Source organism: Mustela nigripes, chromosome 3 (assembly GCF_022355385.1).
Source record: "Mustela nigripes isolate SB6536 chromosome 3, MUSNIG.SB6536, whole genome shotgun sequence".
Classification (NCBI taxonomy): Eukaryota; Metazoa; Chordata; class Mammalia; order Carnivora; family Mustelidae; genus Mustela; species Mustela nigripes.
In genome coordinates, this window is record NC_081559.1 from 194,643,490 (window position 1) to 194,669,403 (window position 25,914).

Sequence of the window (25,914 nt, forward strand, 5' to 3'; positions counted from 1 at the left end):
TAGCACACAAATCCAGAAAAACTCTAATGAACCCCAAGAAGGAAAAATACAAAGAAAATCACACTTGTGCACATCAGAATCAAACTGCTGAAAAGCAAAATTAAAACAGAAAATATTCACAAGAAAAATGACAAATTACATATAGGTGAAGTAAAATAAACTGAAAATTCACCAGAAGAAATGATGATTAAAAGGTAATATAATGAGGGCGCCTGGGTGGCTCAGTGGGTTAAGCCTCTGCCTCGGCTCAGGTCATGATTCCAGGGTCCTGGGATCGAGCCCCGCATCGGGCTCCCTGCTCAGCAGGGAGCTGGCTTCCCCGTCTCTCTCTCCGCCTGCCTCTTTGCCTACTTGTGATCTCTGTCTGTCAAATAAACAAATAAAATCTTAAAAAAAAAAAAAAAGGTAATATAATGACAACTTTAAAGAGTTGGGGGGAAAATGTAAATTTAGAATTCTATATCCAGCAAAAATATATCGCAAAATAAGAAGGAAATGAACACATTTGTAGATTTCCAAAAAGTGCTAGAAGAATTCATCCCCTCATGGGCACACCTGCACAAGAAAGGCTAATAGATGTTCTTTAGGCTGAAAGGAAGTGATGCCAGGTGAAAACACTCAACAGCGGAGAACTGGGTGCGGTTCATATACGGGCAAACAGACCGTTTTCTTAATTTCCTTAAAATAACAGCATCCTACCGTGGAATTTATAATGTATACAGAAGTAAAATAAATGACGACAACAGCAAAACGACAGACAGGTCAAAGGAATTACACTACTATGAAATTCCTACATTTTATACAAAGTTACAGTCTTAACACCAAGTCGACTGGTGACTCCAAGGTGCGGACTGAAATGCAGAAAGTGATCACGTAAAAAGCAAAAAGAGGTAAAGGCACAAACTAGCCAAGGGAATCGATGGAACAGAGAAGGTCTGATGAGCCCAAAGGGAGAAGGGCAAAGAGAAACAAGAATAAAGAATAAAAAACAGTGGGACGGTGGCCCTCGACCGCAGGTAACTGAATTTACAGTTACATTGTATTTACGCAAATCGAACACGCCCATTAAGATCCGGAAATAGAGTAAGTCCCTGTGCTGTCTACAATGGACGTACTTGAAACACACACACAGGTTGACAGGGGAAGTCCATACAGGCTACACGCCAGCTGAACAGTAAGCTAGGGATGGCTGTGACTATACTGATAGCCAGGCAGAAAAGGCTTATTTTATTTATTTATTTATTTATTTAAATATTTTACTTATTTATTTGACAGAGACCACAAGTAGACAGAACAACAGAGGCGGGGGTGGGGGAGCAGGCTCCCCGCTGAGCAGACAGCCCGATGCGGGGCTCGATCCCAGGACCCTGAGATCATAACCTGAGCCAAAGGCAGAGGCTTTAACCCACTGAGCCACCCAGGTGCCCCCAAATTTGAACACATTTCTAAAAACAAAAAAACATGGATTAAAGAAAATTCACAGGGAAAATGAGAGAATACTTTCAATGAAAATTAAAATGTATCAAAACTTGTGGGCTGTGGCTAAAACCAGGCACAGAGGGAAACCTACAGCCTAAACAAATGGACTGGAAAAGAAAGAAGGTTGAAATTTGATGATCTAACCTCAAAACGAATAGGGTAATAAAGATCAGAGAAAAGAAAACAGATGGGGGCATCCACAAACGAGAAAAATCAGCAAAGTAAAAAGCCGTTTCTATGCAAAGAAGGCTGTGACCGACAGCCCCGTGGCAAAGCCGATGAAGGAAAGAGACAGAAACAGGGTTTGCTCGGCGGGTCCCACCCACGTGAAAGGGACATTAGGAACCATTTCCGCCAGTCAACTCAACACCACGCAGGAACGGGATTCCTTGAGAGACGCAAACCACCGAACTGACTGACACAAAAAGAGACAGGAAATTCTGAACAGCTCAGTATCTGATAAAGAAATGAAACAGTAGGAAGAAAAGTCAAGTCTGAGTCATTTCAGTGAAAAATTCAGTCACACATTCAAGAAAGAAATGACGCCCACCTTTCACGTTCCTCTTGCAGAATCCCGAGGAGGACGGAGCAGGACAATGCCTGCGGCACAATGCCTCAAGCCCCTGCTATCAAAACCCAAGAAGAGAAATACAGGTCAATGTTTCTCGGAAGTAGAGACACAAAAATTGACCAAGAAATGCTAACAAATTAAGTCTGGCAATATATAAAAATAACTAATTGTGACTAAAGATGAGGGTCAAATTCATGCTAATTTAACACACAAAAAAATCAGTGTAAAAAAAAACAATCAGTGTAATACACCTCCCTAATAGCAGGTGGGAAGGGGCCCCTGGGTGGGCTCAGTGGGTTGAGCGTCCGACTCTTGGTTTGGACTCAGGTCGGGATCTCAGGGTCGTGGGATCGAGCCCCACGTCAGGCTCTGTGCTCGGCATGGAGTCTGCCCGAGACCCTCTCTCCCTCTTTCCTCCACGCCCCCAAATAAATAAATCTTTAAAAATAAAACAGGAGGTGGGGGAAAAAGAAAGACTACCTGATCACAGCAACAGATGCAGAAAAAGCATTTGGCAGAACTCAAAACCTAATGATGGGACATTTCTCAGCAAACCAGGGAGAGAATTCGCTCCGCCTATTAAAGGGGCTCCGAGACAATCCTACAAGCACCAGAACATTTTGTGGGTGCAGGCAGGATGATTCCCCCCAGGAGTGGAAACAAGGCAAGGGGGTCTGTTTCTACCGCATCTATCCAATGCTCTTTACGCCGGGTTTCTTAGACGCTGTAATGAAGTAAAAAAAATAAATAAGTAAGTAACTTGCTTTAGAAATTGGAAAGAAAGAAAACGACCTTTGTTAAAAAAAAATAATGAAAAACTCTTTAACGTCTTTAAAGTACACAACCAAATGGTTTTGGTATATTCACGGGGTTGTCCCCCTTAGAGAACCACAGCCCAAGTTTAGAAAACTTGTCATCACTCTGAAAAGAAACCCCACGCTCGTTAGCAGTCGCTCCTTCTGAAAAACTTCCTTCCTGGACGATGAAATTTTAAAATACGACTTATATGAACATCAAAGAACACAAGGAACTTAAGAGAGCATAAACGGAAAGGCGTCTGTGTGGAACAGGAGGACTAAGTCCCACCAGAAATTCAGGTAGACCCCGTCCATGGGGACGGCAGCCCTGTGTTTGGACCAGAAGATTCAATGGCGTCCGCTTTCCCCAACTGATCTGTGCTTTCAAAGCCACCGCAAGAAAGTATTCCGGGGGCCTTCCTGGTAGCAGGGAAAATCAGTGGAGTCACCCCGCCCCCAAAGGCACCCAGGTAAGTAGATGGGGAAAGAGAAGTCTTCTCAACAGACTCTAACTTCCCAGCACACGAGCATTCGTCCAAGATGGGCCACAGGCCTGAACAGACACACCGGCCCGGGGCACATGGGGGCTCGGGAGGTTGAGCCACCAACTCTTGGTTTCGGCTCAGGCCATGATCTCACGGGTCGTGAGCTGGAGCTCCGAGTCAGGCCCTGAGCTCAAACCTGAGTCAGCTTGAAATTCTGTCTCTGCTCCTCCCCCTGCCTGAGCGCACACTCTCACACTCTCGCACACTTGTGCGCTCTCCCAAATAAAATCATACACACACACACATATATATAAGTCATATGTATAATAAATAAAATCACATATGTGTGTGTGTATACATATATACCCAAAATGTAATCTGCTTAAAAAAGAATACCTTGCTCCCTTCAGACAGACAAAGATTTCCTGGAGAGAACATACAATATCATAACAATTTTCAACATTTTATAGCTTGGATGTCAACAAAATTATAAAAATCTGCTCATTAAGAGACACCACTTAGTGCCATGGCAAGCTCAAACCAGGCAGAAAACCAACACTGACCTGTACCTGACACCGACCTGTACCTCACAATGACCTGTACCTCACGTACATGACCGACTCCGACAGACCAGTAACAAAGATGCAAGACAGGAAGGGGCTTTAACAGACACTTTATTAGAAAATACTATGTGGGAGCGCCTGGGTGGCTCAGTGGGTTAAGCCTCTGCCTTCGGCTCAGGTCATGATCTCAGGGTCCTGGGATCGAGCCCCACATCAGGATCTCTGCTCGGCAGGGAGCCTGCTTCCCCCTCTCTCTCTGCCTGCCTCTCTGCCTACTTGTGATCTCTGCCAAATAAATAAATAAAATCTTTAAAAAAAAAAAAAAAAGAAAGAAAAGAAAAAGATACACTACGTGACGTGCAAATGTAGCAGAATCACAGCTACGAGCACAGGGAAAGTGCTCGACTCACTCTCAGGACATGGAAATTGAAACCACAAAGAGAAACCAAGAGACACCACTGAAACCTCAAAACTCCCCAAGACTGACCGTCCCACACACTGAAGACACGGGACAACCAGAACCTCGCCCGGACGGTGGGAGAGTGAGGCCCAGCCGCCCCTCCGGACAGCCCCTTCGCGGTGTCTCACACCGCTAAGCCTGCGCCTCCCCTGAGACCCGGCAACTTCACTCCTGCATCCAAGAGAAACGAAAACGTGCGTGCCCACAAAAGACTTCAATAGCTTTGTTCATGATGGCCAAACCCAGACAGCCCAAGCATCCAACAAGAGGATGAAGAAACTATGAAATCCTCGTATCATGGGACAGTCCTCGGCAGTGACAACTAGAAGCTATTGATCCACACAGCAATACGAGTCCGTCTCAACGACTCACGCCCAGTGCAAGGAGCAGGTCGCGGAGACGCCCCACAGGCTGAGTCCTCTATGCCCCGGCCCCTCCCCCGCAGCAGGGAACAAACCAGCGGTGACACAGGTCAGAGCAGCGGCCTTGGGGCTGCAACTGACGAAGAGGGCACGAGGAGACGGGCGGGCACAGGACCGTGTCCAAATACGAACCTACACCCTCAAACTGCATCAAGACACGATGAACTACATGACATTTTTGGAAAAGGAACCGCACAGAAAGCTCCGGGGAAGGGCCTGCTGCGTGCGCAGGGGAGCCACGCGTCCGTCACAACCGGTAGAGGGTGAAGCGACAGATACCTGTTCACTCTCCTGGGGCATTTCTCCGGCTTGATGTCCAATTCGTAATGATAGATGTCAATTTTTGGAATGTCCATTTCAAAGAAGTTGGCCTGTAACTTGATGGTTCTCCCGGAGGTCCCGAAGTCGGGTCTAGGCGGAGGCTTGAAGGCATATCCTTGGATGGGCGGCGGCGGCGCGGGAGGCGCAAGCACTGGAAGGGCCAAGAGAACGCGGGTTACCCAGGGAGCAGCGGCTTTCCCGGAGCTCGTGCGCCGCCGCCACCGTGCAGCCCGCCCTTCCCAGCTCCCGCAGACCCGCTGTCACACGCCGCCCCCCACAGTGGGGCTCACGAGGGCCCCCTGCCACGGCTCGCCCGGGGCACCACTTCCTACCCCCACCCCTCCTCCAGGGGCTTCAGACAGCTGTGCTCGGGCGACTGTCCGCGCCATCTCTCCAGTCCCTGGAACCACAACGCACGCCCTTCCCCGCAGACCAACAGCACATTTCCACAAAGGGGGGCCTCAACGTCAAGCCACCTGTTGACTTCAAACGCACCGCAGTGGCTCACGGCTCATGTGTGTGTCTGTACATCGCTGCCCTGTCTTTGCATGTGACAGAGACCGGGAAAACGGGACCATGTGAATTCTCAGGAGACGAGACCCAAGGGTTACGATGCATACGGGGGCCAAGAACCCCACGCTGGGGGCCCTGCATTCCCGGGTGAGTCGTTCACTTAAGCAAGGGATGTACTCCTCCCCCACAGACAGTAGACAGAAACTTCACCCCACGCAAATTTTCACTAATTCTAGTAAAGTTCACACTGTGGCTTAGGAAAAGAAATCAACTAAATATTTTTCCAATAACAGAATACTCTTAATTTTTGCTTGTCTTTTTTTAAAAATCCTCCTCGTTAAAAAATTAAAAAAAGAGAGAGAGAGAAAGACAGAAAAAAATCCCACATACTTCAATCCCTGCTGATATTTACCGGAAACGAAAGTACGCTACTAAGAATAATTTAAGCTGTTTTTACTGCATTACTGACCTAGAAAAACTCAGAGCCCTTCAGTTACTCTTTTTGTTTTGTTTTCTTTCTACGAGAAAACAAACATGCTTCAAAGGTTGTTATTCTCACTGAGTTGTACCACCTGGAACCCTCCAGGTCCGTCTCACGGAGCAACTCTGACCTCACTGACCGTAGATGCCGTGTTGACAGACTCGCACACCACACACCAGCCCTTCAACAAGCACACTCGTGTGCCCCTTACTCCTTACTCGTGCAACGTCCGGGACGGAGGATACAAACATGAACAGTGCAGGCAGCTCCCGGGGCCCCTCCCGGAGCAGCGTGGGGACGCGCGCCAGCAGAGGACTGGGCACCGGGCGGGTCTGCTCCCCGTAGGCACAGGCTACGCGTGGTCCTCGGCACGACAGACCCTGCGCCTGCCCAGGCGCGGACCGCACCGTCTGCCCGCACGCCCTCCCTGCTCCTAGGCAGAAGCCTAATCTACAAGATGCATCTTGCGAATACAGAAGCACAGCGGAACCGCACACGAGTTGAACCGCACACGAGTTGACAACTGTGCCCCAGGAAGTGCCCAGCCACAGAGACCCTTCCCCTTTCAGGAACCAGAGCACCGGCCACACCAAATAAGGGCTTTCCAGTTTACACGGTGCTTTTCACATGTTTCTTGACTGTGCATCACAGCTACGGAGCCAAGATGTTGCTTCTGAAAAGGGAAGCTGTCCAAGGCTCAGAGAGGAGCAGCGAGCCGGGGTGCCCGTTTCTGAAGCAAGGCTTCCTTCCGCCCCTCAGCGGCCATCTGTCCCCAGCTAGAGGGGGATGAGTTTACTGTCCTAAAATCTAACCACTGGCACAGACATGCCTGCAGCCCATTTCTCTGGCTGAGCCCGTTTCTCCTGTCTCCGTGATACCTACCGCTTCCGGAGAACCGCCGCGGGAAACTAGGGAACCTGCCGCGGCCCGTGTCACTGACCCGGGTCAATGAAAGCGGCGGGAAAACACAGCGGCGATACGTTCACGGAATACGTGACTTCACAAGCCATTTCTTCCTTGCTTCTAGCTTTTAACCCGAAAATCCTGAGAGCTCTGGGCCGGTGTGCAGAGTACAGGACCACAAACCAAGCCCTGACGGTGCCCCAAGCAGAGCAGGGGGCGGTCCCCACAGCTTCAGGCCCCCGGGAAGGAAACGCTCCTAACATGAGGCTACAGAGTCCGGCCCAGCCTTGCCCTCGGGGAGATCCGGGACTCATGCCTCATGGGGAGTCGTAAAATGCTAAGACAAGCAGGACTGGGACCCGGAGGGGACCTCGCCCAGCCCAGGCCAAGCCGTGTGAGAGAGCCTGGGCAGTTGCTTTTGTGGGGGTCGGCTCTTGGCCCAGGGGAAGATGATGTTCTGAGATGAAAACCCAATGCCGACCAGCACACACACCTTCTTCACGGTCAACACAGATGACTCCGAAAATTAATTCCAGTGTCACCTAGAGAGCAACTCGCCACGCGCGCCCTTCCCGTGGCCCATCTCCGCTCACCTGCGCCGCAGGAGGAACAGAGAAGCAGAGATGCCGGGGAGCCATGGACAAGTGGGGGGGGGCGCTCCACGCCCCAAGCCCACGGCCCCAAGCTTGGTGAGCGCGTGCTACAGAGATGGGGGATGGTCCTCAGCTCAGCCTCCCCTGCCGGGGGGGACCATCAACATCTGCTGAATACAGGACAGCCCAAGAGGAGGATCTGGGGGGGCTTCACCAGAGAAGATGTCCCTGAGCGGCTCAGTGGGGACTTCACCCCAAAACCCGACCCTGCGGTAAGACCCCAGGTCCTCTCCAGCTGTGCCGACGCGGGCCACCCGTGCTGGTCCCAACACCCTCCCCGCCTCCAGGTGCTCCCAGCTTCTCCACCCTCCGCGAGACACGCTGCTTCCCTCTGCTCAAAGCTCCGCCGGACGCCCAGGCCCGCATCTCCCCCCGCCACGGCCCCAGCAGGTGCACCCCTCTCCCACCTGGCCACGGGGCACACGGTTCTGCTGGGAATGTGTTTCCACTGTGTCCGTGCCATCGGACTGCTGCCCTGGGGGGCGAAACCCTGGGGAATAGGAAGGCGACCCCTCATTCCTCATCCAGGAGCCCTGGACGGTCACCGCAGGAAGGGACCTCGGCAGGGGGGAAATGGCGGGTCCGAGGCCAGCACAGTCCCTGGCCCACCACTGACGCACCCGCGAGTTGCACCACTGACCGAAGCGTGTTACAAGGGCCGGGGAGCCCCAGCATGTAAGCCGGCACTGGTAACGCAGGCGACGAGTGTTTGCGGAACTGCTGCTGGGAACTCGGCACACGTGCTCAGAAATTCCATTTTTAGAGCCACGTCTCCATCAGTGAAAGGGAGACGTAGTGAATGAGTAATCAACTTCCTATATGAGCAACTGGGTCACGGCAACTGGGAAGTTTTGCTGGTTTTTTTTTTCTTTTTTTTTTTTACAGGCGCCGTGGAAAGCGAGCCTGTCGCTGTGTTCTATGTAAGGCTTCTGCGGGACGGGGCTCTCCTCCCCAAGAAATCCAGGTCTCAGGGCGGGGACTGTCACCCGCCTATTTTCGTGGGAGGGTCCCAGAGCAGGCTGTGTGACACCTGCCCCACACACCACCTCCTGGCGGCCCCCTGCCAGAGCGGGGCTTCTGTCCCAGCCCTCCCTAAGTAAGGGGTGCACACGCAGGACAAGAAGTGGGGTGACCAGAGAGTGAAGACTTGTAGAGGCTCTCCCACGTAGCAGATAACTGAGAGCCTGCGGGTCCGGGTCACCTGTCTTCTTCACTTAACTACAGGTCACAGAGCACTTTCCACAGTGGCCTCCGTGGGCGACTGCCTACCGAACACGTGGTCTCGCTTCCCCACCTGTGATGACGGACAGGGACCAGGTGGCCGCTTTCATACAGTGCGGTCTTCTCTGACGTCAAAACACACACTTACTACAGAAGATACAAAAAAATACAGAGAACAGAAAAGTTGCCTGTGACGCCACCAGAGGTAATCTCTGTTCAAAGTCAGTCTCTGCACACACGCACGACACACAATGTGTGACCTGCGCTGACACAACCATGCAGACTTCTCCCTGACGGCTTTCATCTAACGTCATATTACGCAATTCTCCACAACGAATCTTTGCTGAGGGCCCTGCACACGGAGCCGTCTCCTGCCGATGCATCTCAGTGGTTTCCAAACATTCCCTGTAAACAGTAAGCGCTGCGCTGAAGACCCACGAAGGAACATCTCTACCTGTGTCCTTGGAGCGGAAGCAGGGGGCCCACTGGAGGGCTCAGCGCACGAGGGGGACCCTGCCTTCCGCAGCACCCACCGGGGGCTCCCGTGCCACCTACAGCCACTGCCACCCTTGCACCCGCACACGGAGAACAGACTGTCCGATCGACGCGCGGCCCTCGCTGGCTCGGGCTCCAGGTTTCTGGTCTCTACAACGAAGGACTTGCTGACCAATTAATGCCCTGAATCTGACCCCAGGCCAGGCACGGACGCACCCCCAGGAACACAGGGTCTGAGTGAGAGGCCGCAGTGCACAGACAGGAACGGGGTCCTGAGCCCAGATGCCGGGCCTCGGAATCTGCAGGACGAGCATCTTCCCCAGGGCGGCTGCCGAGCCCTGCCCAGCCCGCCCCCCCACCGGCCTCCATCTCTGCCCTCCTGCTACCGCGACCCACACGTCAGAGGCCTCTAGGCCATAGGCACACCACGGCTTCACGGCTCAGCCTGGGAGCTGTGTCTCCTGCTCCTCCACACAGCCCATCAGGCCTTTGGGGTGCCCTGGGCCCCCTCAACTACTATGCTCGTTTCAGTCACTTCCCGGGGTCCAGGTGACCACATGATGGGTGTCCTTCCAGGACACATGTCTGTTGGCCTCAGAACCCAGCCAGGAGCCATCCACGTGCCCACCGAAAGGACCCAGGAGACATATACAGGAGACCAGACCCCCCACTGCTCAGCTTCCCACACCCCAGACGTCTACACTGGCGTTCTGTGGTTTTTCTCTTTTTGCTGTCCTGGCTTCCTTGAGAAACAAGTGAGGCCCAAGGCCCATCTCCACCCCAGGAGCTGCCAGGAGGCGGCACGCACCTGCTCTTCTGTCCTGCCTGGCCTCTCTACCACAGCCTTCATCAGGGCAGCTCGTCTGGCCTCCTCAAGTTCAAGTCCCGCCACCAGGTGTCCCTCAGACCAGGCCCGACCAGGCTGAGTGCCCTGGAGCCAGGGCCCTGAGAGTGAGACGCAGGGCCCATCACCTGCGGACCCCGGCCCTGGAGAGGGAGAGTCAAGGGGAGCACCCCTGAGCCAGGAGGTCTCAGCCTGGAACCCACGCAGACAACTCGGAGGGCCTGTGAACCTGGGCTGAGCTCAAAGTGAAATGCATCGCTCCTTTCCCTCATGAGCAAGGACAACCAACCACACGAGGACATACCTGGGACATGGGGAAACAGAAGGCTCCCCGGCCACATGGCGGCGAACGGGTTCCAACCCGCTGCTACTGTGGGGCACTGGGGGGCTATCAGTTGGGTGCCTGACCCCTCTCCCAGCTCGTGGGTACATGCACACTCTCTCTCTCTCAAATAAGTAAAAAACCTTTAAACTCACTGCTACTTCAAAACCATGGTATTTACTAGACTGGCTGCCGGACCCTCACTAAACGTGGTAACGTTTGTTCTGTTATTCTGTTAACTGTACTTCGACATGACCAGCTTTCCTCGTCATCCTATGTGTCTCGTCCTGTGCCTTGAAAAACATTCTTATTCTACCCATTACCTTCACCAGCCTGACAAAGGGCTTCATGACCCCGAATGCGTGAGAACCGCCTGCTCCAAGGGGATGGGGTGGCCTCATCTCTAAGCAGAGAAGACGGCGTCTCAGTTCCCGATAATGTCACAAACTGACACCGCCCCCCCAGGTTCGTGGTGGGGTGACGGGGGGTGGGGCGGCGGCTAGCTGGTCCTCGGACACGGAAGGCCCCAGAGGCAGCATCACACCCCGCAGGCCTGCAAACCAAGCGTCTGTCTCCGCGGCTGCCCCCCCCCCCCAGCGCCTGTCCCCGATATGATGTGAGCTCATGATTTACCAGCTGCCATGGCAACCGGCTCACCAGGCTCATCGCACAGGCTGCCTACCAGGCAGGGGCTCGGTGCTGGGAATCAGACATCAGACATCCTGCTAAGGCCTGACAGCATGGGCTTGTGTTCAAAACGGGAGGCCCGTCTCCATCCCAAGACCAAACCTGTACATGGTCTCAGGACCCCACAGCTCTGCCCATTCACCTAGAAGCAAATCGGGGGGAAGAAGTGAGCAGTCACCAGGCAAGTTTACCTGGTGACGAGCACAGAAAGGCCGCAGCAGACAAGCATCGTTGTTCCGAGAAGCTCTTCATTTCTGCTGTTTTCTAAACACCGAAGCACACGGAACAGAATTCGTACAAACCCTGCGTAACCCGTGCGGCCTGCACTCTGGCAGGAGACACTGGCTTGGAGCAGCCTCGGCCCCGCACCCAGCCTCCTCCCACCGCCGCTGCCCCTGCGCCTCACAACCAGGACCAACGCCAATGTCCTGGCGCCGGCTTCCACCATCAGGCCAAGAGCAACATCTCTGGCCACTGATGACACGTAATAAACAGCAGAATTTGGGGCCGGAAGTCACCTTGGAAACCGTGGGGAGAAAGTAACTCACCCTTTCCCCCGAAACCTGCTCTGAGTCACGGACTTGGGGTGAGCCTGGCTCCAGGAGGGTCTGGGAGCTCCGCCAAGGGGAGGGGCCCGAGAGGAAGCCCATGGAGAGGGGAGCCTGGGGCTTCCCACCCCCGCGAGGGCTCCCGTCACCACATCTTACTAGCAGCCCAGCATCTTCCAAAACAAAAGGACCTCGGTGACTCTTTGCCCTTGGGTAACTTAAATGTTCCTCAAGATACACGTAGCTCACAGAGTCATTAAATTAACACAGAGTCTGGCCCTCGGTGACTGGCAGGTGACCACCGGTCCAGGCTCTGGATTAACTGGCTGACGTGCCGCTCGCTGTACTGGCTGTAGGGCCAGCAACACAGCGTTCCTCCAGGAAGGGAGCCCAGCCCACCAGCACCCATGTCTTAGCGGGACCAGGATAGTCAAAGGTCTGCCACCGAACACCATCCTTCCAGAGCCTCGAAGCAGGCATTGGTATTCAATGTCATGTATCCTCCGTTTCCTTGTAGAATTCTGTTTTCACTATACTGGGCATCAGCCAGAAATTATGAAGACAAGAGAAAGTGACAAAAATAGCTCAAGGCCGTCCAGGCCTCCTATGCCACAATGTGGGCCAGGCCGGGCATCAGCTCCTTCAGGCTTCTGGACATCCCTGGAAGAGGCAACAGCAGCTTTGGGGCTGAGTGACTCGTCAGGGTCCCCGGCTGGGCAGTGGCTGGGTAGGACCACCACCCAGGTCCGTGTCTCCTGTACCTTTGCTTTCACCATGGGCTAGAAAAGGACAGGTTCTGAAGGCTCCTGGGGCCCAGACCAGAGAGCAGAAGCCGTCCGACCAGCACTCTCCTGCTACAACCAGGACAAACAGACAGACAGGCTGCCACTCAGCGCCTTCACCTGTTGCCTGCACAGGCAGCTATGGCTTACGGCCCCCCCAAGCCACTGAACACAACCGCGGCAGCCTCTCTGGGGAGCTGAATGGAGCCATTCTCAGAACAAAGCGCTACGAATGCAGACAGGGACATGGGCTCCCGTCAGCTGGAGAGAAAAGAGAACCACACTGTGTGCAAACCAGTGTTAGACCAGGTGACCCACCAGCCGACCGGGAGGAAAAGAAGCCAAAACCCCAAACCAAGCGCGCCCGAGCTCCCAGAGAGACGGGCTTCTGTCTGGCCGAATGCCAAGACAGGGAGGTTCCGCTCCCACATCCGGTTCAGGCCGCATGGCCTAGAGGAGACGAGCCCAGCCGGGTCGTGGTCTGGGTCGCGGTCACCCTCTCTAACGGCCAGCGCTCACCCCCGACCCCAACCTCCGAAGCCCACCTTGGCCTATGAGCTCCCACACTTGCAAGGGCACGAAGAAAGTAAAATGGGACATGGAGGGGACACACTGGGAGGGGGCGGTTCCCAGAGGCGGCCGGGGGCTCAGCAGGTGTGCATCATCACGGCCTAGGAGAACTCCGCGCTCAGCACACCAGAACCCGGCGTCTGGGCTCAGGACGCAGCTGGCCCCACACCGGAGCTTCAGGAGAATGCTCGGAGCTAGCCTGGAGGGTGGGGGGCTCCGAAAACACCCCAAGGCTGACAGACCATCCGATGAGTCCCTTTCTCCAGCATGGGGGCGTGTCCACAGCCACGGGAGGCGCTCGCTTCTGCCCTTCACCCTCGGGCAGGTGTGCGCAGCACCTCCCACTCTGAAGGAGGGTGAGGAGAGACAGAAGAAGCAGACAAAACCCCAGGCAGGCTCCCAGGGCAAGGGGGCGGCGGGGGCGGCGGGAAGGATAGCCCCGCAGGGAAAGAAGCCAACCATGGAGTCAAAGAGCTGTTCTCTAGAAATGTGTCACCTTCATGCGGGCCACAGTTCCTGTAAATCTTTTCATTTCTTCCTCTCTTGGTAAAAAAAACCCTCGGGGAAATTCCAAGCTGTTGTAGCCTGATTCTTGGCAACACCCAAAAAAGTGGCCCCGGGAAGCAATGAGGGAAGAGGGGGCAGCCGGTCACTCTGGGGCAGTGGGGGGGGGGGGTGATGAGGGGGCAAGGGGCTGAGTGGCAGGTGCTCCCAGGTGACCGCACGGTCCTGGCAGCTGCCCCCGGCAGGGGGAGGGCGTGGGGGGGAGGCGGCAAGCCAAGCGGGCAGGAAGATTGCTACTGAACTGCCTCAGTCAACTTTTGTGGTTGAATGAGTAATACTCCAAAAATACTTTAACCTCATTTCAGTGAGCGATACGCATGCCTCAGGATACATGACACCTACGCAGAGTCTAGGGCTGGTTATGAGCCACACACCCAACTGCCCTCAAGTCAGTGACTAACAGGACGGGTCTTCATCTTCGTTGGAAACGCTAAGAATTTCACCCACAAAGGATTTTTAAACAGGCTTTGGTGAACCAACCTCCAGTCATCATTTAAAACACGATTTCTTTGAGCAACAGTCCCCCAAGTCATCTCTGTGATCTGTAAATAGAAAATTTTCCCATAAAAATTGTTTCAATAAACTTCCCCCCATGTCAAAGACACCTCCTCTGACCCGCCCCATCTGTCCACAGTATGACAAAAACGGGAATAAACACAAGGGAGAATTAAATACTCGTAAAGCGTATATTCCCTCCCGCCAAAGCATCTCCCCAATGGCTGCCATGAGCACTGCCCGCGTGGGCTCCGCTCCGTGGCCCGACACTCCCGTGAGCTTGTCACAGGACTTCGCCACGCGACGTAAGCCCGTCTCAAAAGCTCCGTGAAAACACGGACCACCCCGTGGTGCGTTTGCCTCACGCTTCTCCACAGCGCTCACCACGTCCGACTTTCTCTTGATTCTGTGATTCTCTGGCTAGTAACGGCCTCGCCCACTAGAACGTAAGAGACGCCACGGCAGGGATTATGTCTGCTTTTGTGCAACTGTTGAATGAATGAATGAATGAATGAATGAAGAGACGAATAAAAGAATATCTCAGTGTCACACGCTTGGTAGAAACACCTTCCCTTATTACTCAGTGTCAAGCGTTTCGTGGCACAAACGCGATGCGTCCCGTGAAGACGATCCTCCGTCTCCCGCGCGCTGTCTCCACCGCTGCGACGAGAGAAGCCACGTTTATCAAGCATCTCCGAGACTCGGGGTGCGCTCCAGGCGCCTCCGCCTCTATCCTCACATCCACCCTCCTGGACACAGCTCGGGGCTCCCTGGAGGGTGACTCGGTGCCAGGCCAGCGGGGCACAAAGACTGCTTTCAGCGGGGCCCTCTGCCAGCATGGCCCACGGAATGGACCAACCTCCCTCGCAGAGAGCTCTTGGGACATCTCCCGTACTTGAGGACCATCTCCTTCACCAAAGAACCTAATCCTTCTTTTTATCACCCCAAGCCTACCAGAATCTAACCCACCGCCTTCCTGTTCCCTCCCTCTTCAGCAGGAAATTCAGAACTTTGTGCTCTTTGACAGTGACGAATCCCTCTTAGTTACCAAGGACATCTCTGGGCAGCAGCAGGACCCATAGAACTGCCCCTTCTGGTGCGTGGGTTGGTTCACACTCTCCCACGACACCTGCGGAAGCGTCGGGGCCCCTGGTGCGCCGGGCCTGCCGCAGAAACCTCCACACGCACCTTCTTGTCCACTCCCCACCCCGGCTCAGGCACAGGTGATCCCCAGGTACAGATGGGACAGCAAGCAGGTAAGGGACAGGCACAGCTGGGTCTTGTTGCCAGCAGACCATGTGAGCCCTGCCGCCGGGCCAAGCGGACTCAAGTCCTTTGGAGACAGTGGGTATACTGAAGTCAGACGCATGTTTTAAAGAGATGGGTGACCTAGCAGTGCATAGTAACACAGGCCCCCAGGTTCACTCAGTTAGCACTCGGCACATGGTGACAGCTGCCGTGGGAGGTCTGTGTGCCCAGCCCCCCGAAGCATTCCCGGTACGCTGACTCTGATTCCACTCCCGCAGCATTTCCTGAGCACCAACGGCGTCCCTGTCCTCAGGAGCCTCACCCCAGAAGACGGCAGGCAGAGGATCAGGAGGGACAGCAGGAGCGGCCGTGAGGACGGGGCAGGGTGGGCTGAGACGGCATTTCAGTCGCGGGTCGGCAGAGCAGGGACAGCTGAGGGAGACGCAAGGTGAGCCCCCAGCCTCTTCATGACAAGGCAAATCCCAACCAAACACAAACTGTAAGAGTTGACATTTCTAAGTGAAACAAAGACATCCTTAGAAATACTTCAAAATTCAATAATCTTCTATAATCTGGGAGTCCGAATGCTTTCGCTCTTGGAACCAAAATGCGGGGGTCACCAAGACAAATCTGACTATGTAAGATTTTTAAAGCTTCTCTAATTGCCCTACAAATTCAGAAAATTTTATGACAGTAAGTTCACAAATGTGAAAATATAAACCTGGATATACAGAGTTTATATAAATTAATAAGGCTTTGGGGCTCCTGGGTGGCTCAGTTGGTTAAGCATCTCAATCCTGGGATCGAGCCCCGCCCTGGGCTCCCTGCTCAGCAGAGAGCCCGCTTTTCCCTCCCCCTCTGCATCTCCTACTGTGCGCACTCTCTCTCCATCAAATAAATAAAATCTTTAAAAAAAAAAAAAAGTAAAATAAACTACTACGAAGGATTTAAAACTCCCACAGGAAAGTGGGCATTGACTATGGCTGACAATGTGTGTAGGAAATACTAGTAGCCAACAAACAGAAAACATACCCAGCTCTCCATCCAAAAAATGTGAATGAAAACTGTAAATTTTTTTTTTGCCTAGCTGATATTTACAAGAGCTTTGAAAAAATGATCACTCTCTTAAGCTCAATGGTCTTGAAGGTGTATTTCAGAAATCTTTTAAGATCATGTGCCCTTTGGTGGAGTAACTCAAGATGGAGGCCTTTATCCTAAAACACGCAGACACGTGCACAGAGCGCTTATCCTCTGCCAGAGGACAGGAAGGTGTGACTGCTCACCGGGGAACGTGTGCTGCGCTCATCTACTGACCTTGTGTGTCTACACCATCACGGGAAGAGGTCCTATGGGGTTGAGTGGGAGGAAGCTCCAAGAAGGGGTCCGTGCAAATCCTGCATTTGCACACACACATCTGGTGCAGGAACAGGAAACGTACAGAAGCCTCATAAAACTGAATATCCACGGTGATTATTTCTAAGAGCTCACATTACAACTCGCTCTTCTTGGTGTCTTATTTAAGTGGGTACATTATATTTATTATTAGAGAAATAATAGTAAAGCTATCTTTTAAAAACTGATGAAAGCAACTTTGAATAGAATCAGGGAGGTGGGTGCGGGTGTTTACTGTTCTAGTTGTCTCAGTTTAACAGTTTCCAAACTTAAATAAAAAGATGTACACACTGCTGGTACCCCACTTAACAGACATCCGGAGAGGTTTAAAAACTTGCCCAATTCAAGATTTGAGGCAGATGTGTGATGATTCCCACGTATATTTTAAGTCCCCATCCACAGCCCCACAGATGCACACAGGTGGAGGGGTGGGCACCTGGCTCGGAGGAGACGCTCCGTAGTCTATAGGATGGGCGGCTACAGGCCACCTGCCAGGGCCGCCAGGTGCATCTGACCCCAGTTCCACCCTGCAAGGCCCCGTCCCAGGGAACCCCACGGAGCTTGCCAGTCCCTAGGACTTGCCCAAGGGTGCCCCACAGGGCAGGATATAAACCCAGCCTTGTCCCAAACCGCTCATGCTCTTCTGCGTCACTGCAAGCCAGCCTGTTAAAGTAGAACATTAAAGCCATGATTTGGGTTTTATAGCCCAGATAAAGGGAACCCATACTGAAAGTGCATAAAAGGAAAAAGAAACTTAAGAGACCTATTTCCATTCATTTATAAATGTGCCCCACGGCCCTAGCTCTGCAGGAAGCCCGCTACTTTGCACAGCTGTCTGACTCATGATGGTGGGGGGGGGGGTCCTCCGTCTCCCCCCTTCAGCTTACACGGTTCCATCAGTTTCTGAGGCAGCTGGAAACCACCTCACGTACCTAAAATCTTCCAGCATGCACAAGCCGGGGGTCTCAAAGCTGAGCTCACACCGCCACCACCATCCCCACGCAGTGGCACCACTGATCCCGGGGAGTGCAGCACTGATACCCGGGCAGGTGGGGCCACGATCTGGCTACAGCCCTGACCACCTAATGCAGGTAGCACCAACGTTTTACTTGGTTTTGTTTTTTGTTTTTTGTTTTTTTTTAATGGAAAAGAAAACAGAATGCTGAGCACATCTCATCTCTGGGCTAGCACTTGCTATAAGCACAGCCAGGTGCCGCATGCACACACAGCCAGCCATGAGCAGACCCAGTGGAGGCAGCCGTGGCACAGGTGTGGCAGCCACGGCTTTTCCTCTCTGCTCTTCCGGCGGGGAAGGCATGGCCATGGAGTGGCTTCCCGGGCCAGGGCTCACTCCTGACTTTAAGCCTTAAACGTGGTAATGGGCTCAGACTAAGCAGCATCCCAGTGTCTCCAGCAAACGCAAACCCACAGAAACCGATCCATCAGTATTAGCTCGTGAAGCCCGATGTATTTTAAGAGAATAGGAATCAGGAAGAAGAAAATTATATCAAAAATGAAAAACCACAGCTTTGGTCCTGTCCCATGAGGCTACAAAGTGAAGTCTCAACTTTTTGCCCATCTTAAAAAGAATAAACATCTGTTTTTATCATCAAGGCAGTGAAACCCACCGTCTCTCCGTCATCTGCAAACACATGACCTTGTCATCTGCCATCTGGGGAGTGGAGAGGTGACACGGGGCACCCAGGCTGCAGGGCGCCTGTCTACCACCGAGGAATTCTGTGTGGCCCAACACAGAAGGAAAAGGAGGGGGAGGAATGAGACCAGACAGCGCCATGGGCGGAGGGCCCCAAAAAGCAGTGCAGCTGCTCAAGAAGGCAGCCCAGGCGGGAAAGGGACATACACAGGAGCTCCCCGGAGCCTGATGCAGGATAAAGTCAGGGCTTCTTCAGACACAGTGAAGCCATCACACCCAAGAGAAGCATCTTAGCCCAAGGCAGCAGGACTCAGCAGGATCTGCTCCCTTAGGGGCAGGTACTTGGGGAATGACATCACCAAGCCACTGCTTCACACCCGCCGCCAAACCCCGCCAAACCCGGCCAGCATCCTGACCTGCCGTCATGTCACATTCCTTCTGGTTTAACCCAGTTACTTCCACAGAATCTTATCCAGGACAACCCCCTGCCCGTCCCCCATTCCCTGCCGGGCCCAGCAGCTGCCCCTGGAGAGCACCTCCACCTCTCCATTCGAATGAGCCTGCCAGGTGGCCGGACTCCTGGTGGCCCCGGGCTCTCCACATACGGGTCACCCTGACACTAGGGCAGGCCCCCCACTCAGCTTCCGCCTGCCCTCTCCCTCCCCAACCGACCCTGCCGCTCTCTTTCTCCCCTAAAAACCAGAGTTATGGTGGGGGTCATCTCTCCTGGAAACCCTGCAGGGCCCAGAGCCATTGGAGCGCCGGTCACCTTCCGGCGGGACGATCCTTCCAATGTGGCCGCTCACCAGACCGACCTCCCTGCCTGTCCAGTTCTGTGCTCTCATCCAGGGTGTTCAACCAGAGCCTCACGACAGCACCATGCCATGCTCTGCAGTCCACCGCCCCTCTGTGACTCCTCTATCCCACGTGCACGCAGCCGGCGCCAGAGTGCCCTTGAACTTGGACTTCAGAGGTTTGTGGCCGAGCTGCAGGCCTTCCACAGACCCTGAGGCTGAGCTGCAGCTCGGTGCCCGGCTGGCAGGTGCACCTCTGCTGCGAAAGCCCGTGGTGACGGGGTCCCCAGCCACAGGGACAAGCACTCGCCCCACTGGGGAGGTCCGGGCAGCCGTCCAGCAGAGGCAGCTTGCACAGACGGACAGTGGCCCCAGCAGACACTCCTTGTGTTGTCTGAGAATCAAGACTGTCTCACGGGTGACACAAGAGACAAACCTGGCGACGTAGAAGGAACTTCTTAGACCTAATAAAAGGTAAACCAATAGAAACCTCCTGAACAGCACGCCCGCTAAAGGGGTACTTGCAGGATTTCTCCTGAGCTCAGAACCGAACAGCAAGGCTTGAAATCGCCACTTCAGCAGACTTGAGCACGTACAGTCACAGAAGAAAAAGAAAAAGAAACAAGAAACACACCTTGAAATAAGCCCGCGAAAGGGCCACAGGGAGCCGGCACGACCTCCTGTGTGAAACCAGGATGGAATCCGCAGAAACTGTCGGAACTAACAAGAATCCAAGGAGCTTCCTGAAAACAAGACTAAAAATCCACTGCACTCCTACACCTGAACAGCTACTAATTAGGAAAATGACTTTTACAAAGATGCCATTTACAAACAACAAAAACCACAGGTACAAAGGAGGGCCAAGGAGAGACTCTGCTGCAAAGATATTTCCTTAATTAGTCCTGAGCTCAGCGATTGCCTCTGCCATCTGGCCTCGTGTTAACGAATGTTCTCTGTTCAGACCCCTGCCGCACGCTGGTAAGTCAGCATCACGGGGGGCTTAAAGATCTAAGAAATGTTCGCTTGTTCACAGAAAAAGGAAATCAGAGGGGAGCCTGCTGGTCTAATCGGTTAAACATCCGGCTCTTGATTTTGGCTCAGGTCACGGTCTTGAGGTGGTGAGATGAAGCCCCGCCTCGGGTTCTGCACTGGGTGTGGAGCCTGCTTGAGATGCGTGCTCTCTCTGTCTCTCCCTCTCTTTAAAAAAAAAAAAAAAAAAAAAAAAAAAAAAAGAAGAAGCAGCAGCAGCAGCAGCCAGATTCTGGGTGATTTCCTGCTGGAACGGAGGCGGTGGGACGTGTGACTCTATGATATCGCAGGACCAGGGACAGCTACTCCCCAGCAACAGCTCCCAGTTACTACAACCCAAGCACCAGGTGCCCAGACAAATGGCCCCTCATCTTTCCTGTGATGCTGGCGACACATCCGGCAAGGCAGGGGGGTTCACCATTCTGCAGAAGAGACACAGATGGCCACGGGTGCACTGACTCGCCCGAGGTCCCCCAGATCCACAGTAGGAGAGCTGGGACCTGGACTCAGGCACCTCTGATTCCGAAGCCTGGACTCACCGGGCAAGCCGCAATGCCTGCTCTGGCTGCCTGGCCAGATCAGGAGGGCCTAGAAGGGCCTGGAAGGGTCAGGAGCTCGTAGCTGCTGTGATGTGGGATGGCAGAGAGCGGAAAGCGCTCACACAGGGTCAGGCTTTCCCGTGCCCCCGTCGGTCAAGAACACCAGGTTCCTGATGGCTATCCTGAGCCGCACAGCCAGCTCTGAAGCTCTGTCTGCTTCTTGCCGAGGCAGGTCCTGAGTGTTTTGGAAGGACAACACGGCAACTGTTTTAAAGCAGCCCAAATCCTCTACTATTGAGAGCTGGGGTCCGAGTCCCCTCCCCCTGAGTCTGGGTCAGAAAGGGCCATGCGGCTTCCTTCCACTCCCTGGGAACGTCTGTTTTCCAGATACTTCCTCCTGACACGCTTCCTCGAAGAACAACCCAAGCCACACAGAGAGGCTGCATGGGCACTCTGGCCAGCAGTCCCCACTGAAACCAGCCTTGGCATCAACCCAGCCCGGGTGCCAGACATGTGGGCGGAGAGGTCTCCAGATGGCCCCAGCCCCGAGCCGCTCCATCCCTCCGGGCTGAGGCAGGCCGGAGCCGAGAAGCAGCATCTCCCCTCGGCGTCCGGTCCAAGCTTCTGACCCACAGAGTCCAGGAGCACAACAGCTCCGCTTCAACACGCTCAGCCCCGAGGGCTCTTCCCACGGTGACAGGTAACGGAAAAACGCCCCCGAGGTTCTGTGGAACCACAGCCACCAGATCTTCCGAAGTGCTGTTCCCTACAAGGCCCCCCCATTCGGTACGGGCCATTTAGATGTCCAACTGCAAGTCCATCCTGTGACGACAAAGAAGGCCCCAGGAGCACATCTTCGATCACACGCTGTTGAGGACAGAGTCCTCTGCCAGTCACGTCCTCACTTCAGGGAAGGGGAGAAACTAACAGCAGGCCGGGAAACGCTGGGTCCCGGGCTGCCGAGAGCACACAGCTCGACACAGGGCAGGGACATCCTGCTGTAAAGCGCCCGGATGATTCCGGCTCTCGGATGCAGCACAGAGCTCACGGGGAGGGACAGCTCTACAGGCAGAAAGGAAACAAAACGAGGAACCAGTCGGCTGAGCACAAGCGGGCTCCGCAGGGACCCCAGGCTGACGCCACGCTGGTCTGAGCCTGGGCTCCTCACGTGACACAAACACCGTGCTCCCGGTGGGTCCCACGCTCTGGAGAGCCCTCCGGCCTCCCTGGGACCCCCAGCAGCTTGTACAACCCAGGCCAAACATCTGGCACCTCCTTCCGGCACCCTCCCCTCAGCGTCGGACTCACAGGCTTCATAGGGGGCATCACAGCCATCAGGAAAGAGGCCTCCGTCCCCCCCCCCCCCCCCCCCCCCCCCCCCCCCCCTCCTGGGAGCCTCTGTCGTCGGGAAGAACTATGGCGCCCTTGCCGGGCCCAGCGCTCCCGCCCGCAGGCCGGTGCCTGACGTCAGGGACACGGCGCCAGCAAGCCCTCCTCTCTGCCCTAACTCTCCCCTCTCAAGCAGGCTATTCCCAACAGCAGCCAAACTCGCCGCATGTCCTTCCAGATTAAACAAAACAAGACAAAGAGGGAGAAAAGATTTAAGGCCCGAGAGAGAGAATCGCAGACCAGCTAGAGAGCGACCCTGATTAGACAGAAGCTGACTTCAACGGCGAGGCGCGCCCCAAACGAAGCAATGATAGTGCAGGTGCACGAGAAGGAAACACTCTCAGCCCGGGAGTGCGTCCTGAGAAACTACAGAACGAGATCAAGGATGATCACAGGTAAAAAGCCCCGACAGACTCCGAAGCACAACAACCTGTGGATCCCACTCTCTCCCCCAGCCGCCGGCCCGCTGGTCTACAGTCGCCCCCGAACCCTCCCCGGCTCCGTAGGAGACCGGTGTGCCCCCGCCACAGAGCTGCTCCGGCACGGTCGCCACATCACACGGTCAACCTTCTGCCCACCTGTGTCCACGGCAGCGCCTGACAGGAAGCGGGTCAGCCTCCGTCCAGTGTGGGCGGCCCCCAGCTGCTCCTCCTCAGTCTTTGGGTTGGTTCCTCCTGCCTTCCTGCCTCTTAGCCTTGGACCCTGCTCACGAGCTCTGCCCCATGCATGCACCCCTCCCTCCACGATCCGTCCACCCCCATCCACCACCCACCATCCATCCACAGCAGGCCCTTGGTGATCTCTCCTGGCCACATGGCTTCCAGCACTACTCTCTACACCTGACCGACCACACACACACACACACACACACACACACACACACACCATGTCTTCATCTCAGTCAAGAGGCCACTGCTCAGGGCCACAATATTGTCCAACCCTGACTTTCCCTCACGTCTAGCCTGTACCTAAATCTTTCTGCCTCAGGCCACCAGGGTGACTCAGTTGGTTAGGTATCTGCTTTCAGCTGGGGTCATGACCCCAGATCCTGGGATCCAGCCCGGAATCAGGTTCCCTGCTCAGTGTGAAGCCTGCTTCTCCCTCTCCCACTCCCCCTGCTTGTGTTCCCTCTCTCGCTGTCTCTGTCAAATAAATAAAATCTTAAAAATATAATCTTCCTGCTTCTACCTTTAAGACACTGTCCCACGGGCCTAGAATCCGTCAGCTTCCCCTCTCCGCCACGCACAGGTCCAAACCCTCGCTACCTCCCGGTGGGATTACCCCCAAATCCCCACCTGCCCCCCCACACCCCACACCCTGCTTCTGCCGGGACCTTTCTCCCCCAAACATGTCTCCCCCGGACACCCTGGGGCTTGCTCGATTCCAGGTCTGTGTTCAAGTCCTGCCTTTTCAGAGAGGCTTCCTTGTGCCGCGTGCGTCACCCTGCCATGGCCTCTAGCTGGGCCCAGCTCCACGGCCCTGCGGGGGGCACCCCGGCCGGGGCCCGCGAGTGGCAGACTCGCAGGCTGCTGGCCCTTTCCTCTCTGCCCCACTCCTCCGTGGCAAATGGGCCCACGGCCACCAGTCTGCTCCCCAGAGGGGGCCTGGGGGGGCGCCGTGGAGAGCCCCAGGCCACCTCCAGGTCCCTCCTTTCAGGGTGACACCGTGCTCAGCCCACCTCCCACGGGGGCTGCAGCGGCCAGGCCCACACACCCCGGAGCCTCACACGGACACACTGAAACTTCCTGGGACTTTGTGCACCCCCACGACTCTGTCCCTCTGCAGCCACTGTCTTCTACACTGAACACGAAGAACCCCCCAGGCTCTTTCTAAAGATTTTGTTTATTTATCTCGGGGAGAGAGAAAGCACCCGCAGGAGCAGAGAGCAGAGGGAGAAGGGGAAGCAGGCTCCCCGCTGAGCAGGGAACCCAACGCGGGGCTCGACCTGGGACCCCAGGATCATGACCTGAGCTGCCAACACAGGAAAACAAAACCATCCCCTCTCTTCAGAAACGTACTTATCAATCACGCGGTTCACCTCAGACTTCAGCGTATGAAAACTCCCAACCCTCTCTTTTGTGAAAAGTATCGTTATTTTAATGTTAACAAAACACGGCACAGGTTCAACAGTAAATACCACTGTGCTGTCACCAAAAAACAAACAAATCCCAGAATATTCTTTATCCCAAGAAAGGCATCTGAAAAGACCGAAACGGAAGCATTAGCATTGTTTCCAGTCTAACTTCCCGGCTCCTGCCGGGCTACCTGCGGCTCAGTCAGGTTCCAGGGGAGGCGAACTCTCTAGGAATAAGTACAATCCCCCAAGGGGATACTTAAAAGCAAATTTACCAAACGACAGACACCAGGAAATGCTCTCAATTTGTATAGCCAGATATCTGAAATGTCACTTCTAAATACTGCCACCCTGGAGAGGTACAATTTTTTTTTGAGTCAGAATAATTAATTAGGAGTAAATTTGTTGAATATCCAGCGGATAGAATCCCCAGGACCAGCGGGCCTCTTTAATCAGTCCCTCCATAAGAGACAAGCCCACAATTTAACGTAAATAGAAATGTACTCTGTTCTTCAAAACACTGAAAAGTGACACGTGCATACATCTTGGACGATGGACTATGCCAGACGCAGGGCACCGCTATCTTTAAATGACACAATTACGGCACTTTCCCAGCCACTGGCTGGATCTTGTCTTATCTGGTATCAGTGAGGCCGGGGATGGGGGGGCGCCCCCCCCACGCCCTCTGCTGCTGGTGGCGACAAGAGTCCAGGTCGCCCGCATCCTGGCGGGCTCGGGTTAGCAGGAGGTGGGATCCCACCGTCACTGCTGGTCTGTCGCAAGCCAATCCGAACCGCCCACCAGAACGTGCGGTGCACCGGCACCTCCAAGCTCACGGCTGAGCCTCCAAATCTGGGTTCGGGAATATGCATAAAGTGACCCGGGGTCAGGTTTCTGAAATCGTATTAGACTTCGTGTAACGGAAAACGGACCATCGTAACCAACTCCGGGACGATCTGGTGGCTTTAGCTGCTTCAGGAGACTGTGCACCGCAGTCTGGCTCCAGGCCGTTCTCACCCAGAAGGAAAGCCCGCACTGCCCACTCCCTCCCTCAGCCCCGGCAGCCGCCTGGGGCTCTCCTGTCTCCGGAGGGAGTCGCTCAGGGCAGCGCACGAACCGGACTCGCACGCGCGGCTTCCCTCCCCGGTGACCATCCGCGCTGTCGCTCTTGCGGGTCCTGGTGAGCTCGCGGCTGGAACCGGCTCGCGGTCATGCAGCCCACTACCCACCGGCCTACCCCCGCCGGTCACCTGCGGCGGGGGACCCGTGACCGCCTGGGGCTTTCGGAGGAACTGCGTGTTGGGCCCGAGGATGTCCCGGCGGCGGCCCCGACACAGGCTGCTCGACTCTGGGTTTGCGGCGCTCCCTAAGCCACATGGAGACAGACACGCGTCCCTAAAACCAGCGGAGTGACCACGCTTACTCTGGCCTGTGGGGGGAGTTGGAAGCACCCCAGGCCTGGTGGGGTGCGGCTCCCCGCTGGGAGGTGACTTCCGGGAAAATGACAATCCCGCCGGCAGCCAGGCTCGGGAAGGAACGGCCGACCGCGCGCACCGACGCGAACTCCAGCAGCTGGAGAAAAAGCGATTTTGAGGCCACTGGAAACCAGGGTCCCGACC

General features: G+C 54.8%; 1 protein-coding gene across 3 annotated transcripts in view; it reads right to left on the minus strand.

Annotated features, from left to right (window-relative positions):
* The window catches only part of AGO2 (argonaute RISC catalytic component 2), a 97,287-nt gene that overhangs the window by 42,494 nt on the left and 28,879 nt on the right, over positions 1–25,914 (minus strand). For 2 of the 3 annotated variants that reach the window (XM_059395215.1, XM_059395214.1), the window contains exon 2: positions 5,057–5,249. The exons of the other annotated variant lie outside the window; for it this stretch is intronic. In XM_059395215.1, the coding sequence (XP_059251198.1) occupies positions 5,057–5,249 (193 nt within the window). The remainder of the gene's footprint in view (positions 1–5,056; positions 5,250–25,914) is intronic. 3 annotated transcript variants of the gene reach the window in all.